Source organism: Perca flavescens, chromosome 12 (genome assembly GCF_004354835.1).
Source record: "Perca flavescens isolate YP-PL-M2 chromosome 12, PFLA_1.0, whole genome shotgun sequence".
NCBI classification, from domain to species: Eukaryota; Metazoa; Chordata; class Actinopteri; order Perciformes; family Percidae; genus Perca; species Perca flavescens.
In genome coordinates this window covers 32,571,816-32,578,149 of record NC_041342.1, presented here as the reverse complement: position 1 = coordinate 32,578,149, position 6,334 = coordinate 32,571,816, and the positions used below count along the sequence as shown (strand labels likewise).

Genomic DNA, 6,334 nt, shown 5'->3' with positions numbered 1-6,334 from the left:
ACAAGTTTCAGGTTAATTCACGAACAGCGTTGCCACAGTTAGTTACTTTACAGATTACTTGATTTTAAAAGTAACAAAGTTAGATTACAAGTTACTTTATTAGTTACATGCAGCAGCTGCCGACAACACCCCCCAGCCTCAACATAAACATGACAACCGGTTTACTGTGAGGCAGCTCAGCGTTGCCAGTAGTAGGATCTGGTTTATTATGGCACAAAAGAGAGCCAGTCTACCGTGTTTAAGCAGCATTTCCTCTACAACATACTGACCCAACAACTTCTTCAACTCTCCCCCACTTACTGGTTTATCACCAAAGTCCAGCTTTAGTTGTTTGGGTGGTGGGGGGGCCTCCTCCTCTCTGCTTCGTAAGTTTGACTGCAGCGCTGCGACTCCAAATGGTTCTTCAAATGTGACGTAGTGTTTTTAGATAGATATCACTTTGTCGCCACCAGCACAGAGTGTACAACCAACCTTAATGTTGCCGTCTTTAGCCGACACAAACTCTAAATAGTGACTGGATTTCCATCTCTCTCCTCCCTCCATTGTTGTTTACGTTTGTGTCGCTGCGTGGTACTCGTGAACTGTCCTCATGCTGAAAACGTGACTTGTCGCATACGTGGCTTCACTCCACTATATATATATATATATATATATATATATATATATATATATATATATATTTTTACTAAGGAAAATGACAAATAGTAACGCACAGGGACTTGGATAAGTAACTTTAATCTGATTACTAGTTTGGAAATAGTAACGCGTTAGATTACTCGTTACTGTAAAAAGTGCTCAGATTAGAGTAACGAGTTACTAGTAACGCGTTACGTGGCATCACTGTTCACGAGGTTCCCTACATGTGTGCGTGCGTCATTGAGAACTGTAACTCGTATAACTTATGTTGTCAGTTAATTGTAGCATTAACCGGCATGACATCGCCATATGTCAGACTGACCTGCAGCTCGTGAAAACCGGCCAGTTCCGGTCACTGGCCGGTCTGTCGGTGCACCTCTACTTAAAATCCTATCCATTCCTCCAGAGAATGTGGGTCGCCTGAAGAAGCTGGAGTACTTGAATCTGGCCTTGAACAACATTGAAGTCATTGAAAACCTTGAAGGTCAGTATGCACAACACAAACAGTCGCGTTTCGGTGTTTTTTTTTGGTGAAGCATTAACCATCAAATTATTTTCTATTTTTACTTGACAAATCCATTTTTGAAAATAGTTTTAATAACATAACGTTTCAATCAATAGAGCGTCCCAGTTTTGTATATTAAAGGTGCTCTAAGTGATGTGACGCGTTTTTTTTAGGCTACAACATTTTTCGTCACATACAGCAAACATCTCCTCACTATCTGCTAGCTGCCTGTCCCCTGAACACACTGTAAAAAACATCTCCTCACTATCTGCTAGCTGCCTGTCCCCTGAACACACTGTAAAAAACATCTCCTCACTATCTGCTAGCTGCCTGTCCCCTGAACACACTGTAAAAAACATCTCCTCACTATCCGCTAACTGCCTGTCCCCTGAACACACTGTAAAAAACATCTCCTCACTATCTGCCTGTCCCCTGAACACACTGTAAAAAACATCTCCTCACTATCTGCCTGTCCCCTGAACACACTGTAAAAAACATCTCCTCACTATCTGCCTGTCCCCTGAACACACTGTAAAAAAACACCTCCTCACTATCCGCTAGCTGCCTGTCCCCTGAACACACTGTAAAAAACATCTCCTCACTATCTGCCTGTCCCCTGAACACACTGTAAAAAAACATCTCCTCACTATCTGCCAGCTGCCTGTCCCCTGAACACACTGTAAAAAACATCTCCTCACTATCTGCTAGCTGCCTGTCCCCTGAACACACTGCAAAAAACATCTCCTCACTATCTGCTAGCTGCCTGTCCCCTGAACACACTGTAAAAAACATCTCCTCACTATCTGCTAGCTGCCTGTCCCCTGAACACACTGTAAAAAACATCTCCTCACTATCTGCTAGCTGTCTGTCCCCTGAACACACTGTAAAAAACATCTCCTCACTATCTGCTAGCTGTCTGTCCCCTGAACACACTGCAAAAAACATCTCCTCACTATCTGCTAGCTGCCTGTCCCCTGAACACACTGTAAAAAACATCTCCTCACTATCCGCTAGCTGCCTGTCCCCTGAACACACTGTAAAAAACATCTCCTCACTATCTGCTAGCCTGACAGGCAGCTAGCAGATAGTGAGGAGATGTTTGCTGTATGTGACAAAAAAATGTTGTAGCCTAAAAAATGTGTTGCATCACTTACAGCACCTTTTTAAAGAAGGTGTTTTGTGCGTTTGCTTCCGGTCTTTTCAGGCTGCGAGAGCCTCCAGAAACTGGATCTGACCGTGAATTTCGTGGGCCGTCTGAGCAGCGTGGAGTCTCTGAGACACAACGTGCACCTCCGAGAGCTGTTTCTGGTGGGGAACCCCTGCACCGAGTTCCAGGGCTACAGGCAGTACGTGGTCGCCTCTCTGCCCCAGCTCAAGGTAACTCCCCCCCCTCCCTCTGCGTTCCCCTCCAGTCTCAGGGAAAGGGCCTCACCTGGTCAGTCTATGCACCAACATCAGAGATGTATTGTTCAGCTTACGCACACATCTCCGTCTCAGTCTTTATTTGCGGTTATTTCCGCGATCTATTTCCAACACTAGACGTAAACAATGTTCATAATAACATCCTCCGAAATGTCTGCTTGTGTTGTTTTGAATGAGGAAGTCCGTAATTTCGAAGCTCGTCAGGGAATAAACATTTACTCACGGTCCATCCGTCCATGGGTCCATCCTTCCGATGCTTTGTCCTTATATTGCTGTTTCAAAGCCGAAAATCCTACGTCCGTGAAAGGTTCCGACATCAAGAGTTTAATCCATGGGAGTTTTTTGACATATGGTGCGTTCTTTTTGTCCACCGTAGTCGATCTACGAGTTGTTTTCCGGAGTTACGAACCGTAAGTTGCAAAAAGAACGCCCCTGAGGTCGTATATATACGACTCGTCAAGTCGTCTGAACTCAGAGGACTCCGAGTTCACATTCAAAGATGGCTGCGTCGTGCATCACACGTAGTAAACATTGTGGTTTTCTACAATTTTAAGCACTTTTGTCTTTGTTGTAACCAAATGAAGAAGTCGTACACATAGCGCTGTATACTGCTACATATAGACATGTCTCTACAGTCTTATTAGGAGTTAAACATAGTGCTGTATACTGCTACCTATAGACATGTCTCTACAGTCTTATTAGGAGTTAAACATAGTGCTGTATACTGCTACCTATAGACATGTCTCTACAGTCTTATTAGGAGTTAAACATAGTGCTGTATACTGCTACCTATAGGCATGTCTCTACAGTCTTATTAGGAGTTAAACATAGTGCTGTATACTGCTACCTATAGACATGTCTCTACAGTCTTATTAGGAGTTAAACATAGTGCTGTATACTGCTACATATAGACATGTCTCTACAGTCTTATTAGGAGTTAAACATAGTGCTGTATACTGCTACCTATAGACATGTCTCTATAGTCTTATTAGGAGTTAAACATAGTGCTGTATACTGCTACCTATAGACATGTCTCTACAGTCTTATTAGGAGTTAAACATAGTGCTGTATACTGCTACCTATAGACATGTCTCTACAGTCTTATTAGGAGTTAAACATAGTGCTGTATACTGCTACCTATAGGCATGTCTCTACAGTTTTATTAGGAGTTAAACATAGTGCTGTATACTGCTACCTATAGGCATGTCTCTACAGTTTTATTAGGAGTTAAATACCGCCTGATTAGTTATTTTGGAGCTTGTGCAGCTGAAATTGGCTAGAGAACCTCGGTTGCTATATGAAAACAATGGCTTTAAGCCGAGTCTTGAGCAGAAAGCAGAGCAGTAGCCTAACATTAACGTTAATCAAAACCTTATTTTCATGTATCAAACTGTGAAATATATGTGTGTAATATGTCAATAACTGGGTGAATAGAATCTTAAATGTTACTAAAAATCCATCTTTTCTCCGGCTCGTAGTATCGTGTGACAAAAAGAACGCAACAACCCCCGCCCGTCACACTCGAGCTACTAGTCGCGATTACAAGACAAAAAGAACGCACCATTAATGTTGCGGCCTACGGCGCAACTTTGCCCGGAGCCACTATGTCGGGAGTAAAGATTGTCTCGGACGTGTGGCAGCAACTTAAACGTTTATTATGTTCGTAGTTCTTTCTGTTACATATAATTGTCACAACCACGGTGTCCCTTCTACTCCCGCCAGCTCATTCATCAGAACCATTCGCACACACTACCACCTGTATAGGTGATCAGCCCAAATGGGTGGAGCTGAAACGTCATATGCTTACCCCATTCACAAAACACCCGTGACAAGCAGCCTATCATAACAAACATAAAATAACATGAATGGCTCCAACAGGCCTCACCTGGTCTATGCACCAACATCTGGAGTTTAAAGCAACACGCCAACTTATTGGGACTTTGTCTTATTCCCTGTATAGCCCAGAGCTAGATAAGTCCCTACATACCCTTCTCATCTCCGTCTGACGCACCCACCGTTACGGTAGGGTTCCACACAGCGAAACACCTCGCGAATTTCGGCCAGCGAAAGTTTGCCTCGGGGGCGTGGTCGCGAAAACAACACGCAAGACCACAACATTTTTTATAAATGTCCCGGGCTGTCAGAAGACAAGAGGGCGGTAAAAATGCACAGTAGCAAACCATCGGTAAAATGTTAGCTCATAAATGCTCTGGTAACCTGGCTATGTAGCCTAGCTGTCTGGCTACGCTTACCCTTTGCTTTTTTTTGATAACTCTGCAAACTCTTGGTGTTCTCTCAATGAGCTTCATGAGGTAGTCACCTGAAATGGTTTTCACTTCACAGGTGGGCTTATTTTTTCCCTTATTAATAAAAAAGCAAAGGGTGGCTACTTTGAAGAATCTAAAATATAAGACATGTTTTCAGTTATTTCACACTTTTTTGTTAAGTACATAATTCCATATGTGTTCATTCATAGTTTTGGTGCCTTCGGAATCTACAATGTAAATACTCATGAAAATAAAAAGGAAACGCATTGAATGAGAAGTTGTCCATACTTTTGGCCCATACTGTATAATATTTTTTAATAAAGTATACATTATTATTATTATTATTATTATTATTATTATTAGGGAAGAAAAAGAATTTAAAATACAAATAGTAAAAAACACAGACAGAAAATAATACAGCAACAAAACGCACACAAAAAAAAGGGCAGCTCCGCTGTGTGTTTATGTGTGTGTGTGTGTGTGTGTGTGCGCGCGCGCGTGAATGCATATCCATCTACAGTGTGCACTTATTAGAAAGTTTAATTATTCTTCTAACTATACGCTCTGGATACAATTTGATTTCTGACTGTTGGAGTGAGTTTTTCCGTTTCCAGTGTTTGTTCTATTGTCTTGTACGGTGCTTGAAGATCTGGGGATCTGTAAATATTGAAGTGAATCAGGTGGTTCAATAAATAAATAAATAAAAAATAATGGATTCTCGGAAAAAGAATTGATTTAAAAAGTCCTCACAAAAAAAAAAAATAATCACAATTACACACGATTTTCGATATTGTTCCCACCCCTAATGTTCATGTTTATGTATAATGCACCAACCACTGTGTTACTGTACTCGGCAATGAATCCTTTTTCTGATCCAGATTCTGAGTTTTTAAGAGTTTTTAATTCTCTGTCCTCAGCGGCTGGACGGGACGGAGATTAGCCGCTCGGAGAGGATCGCGGCCTCTCAGGGGCTGGAGGAGGCCAAGAGACGAGTCTGGGAGCAGGAGAAGGAATACCTGACGAGGAGAGCCAGGGAGAGAGAGGAGGCGCAGAGGAAGGAAGCAGGAGAGGAGAAAGGAAACAAGGACAGGAAACCGGGCTTTGATGGCCGCTGGTACACCGACATCAACAACACAGCGTGAGTACAAAAACATCAGCAGCCTGGAGTCTGAAAGACGTTTACAGTCACAGGTCTACAGCAGAGGTCTTCAACCGGTGGTCTGGGACCCTTAGGGGGGTCCTCCGAGTTACTGCAGGGGAGCAGGGGAGGGCAGCAAATTATTATTTTCTTTCAAAATCAAAAAACTATTGTCTTAAAGGTGCACTTAGCGATGTTGGGTGACGTCACTTCTTGTTGACGTTCAAAGTCAAACAAAAGAAACTCACTGAAGGTAAGAAAGAAGCTAGTGTGTTGCATTCTGGGAAATGTAGGATGTAAACTGGACTGAAGAACAGAGCCTGTGTGTATGTTTGTGTGTGTGTGTGTGTGTGTGTGTGTGTGTGT

General features: G+C 42.6%; 1 protein-coding gene across 3 annotated transcripts in view; it reads left to right on the top strand.

Annotated features, from left to right (window-relative positions):
* dnaaf11 (dynein axonemal assembly factor 11) overlaps positions 1-6,334 on the top strand; it is an 87,964-nt gene that overhangs the window by 3,695 nt on the left and 77,935 nt on the right. For all 3 annotated transcript variants that reach the window (XM_028593317.1, XM_028593315.1, XM_028593314.1), the window contains exons 3-5: positions 1,043-1,120; positions 2,346-2,518; positions 5,748-5,968. In XM_028593317.1, coding sequence (XP_028449118.1) covers positions 1,043-1,120; positions 2,346-2,518; positions 5,748-5,968 — 472 coding nt within the window. The remainder of the gene's footprint in view (positions 1-1,042; positions 1,121-2,345; positions 2,519-5,747; positions 5,969-6,334) is intronic.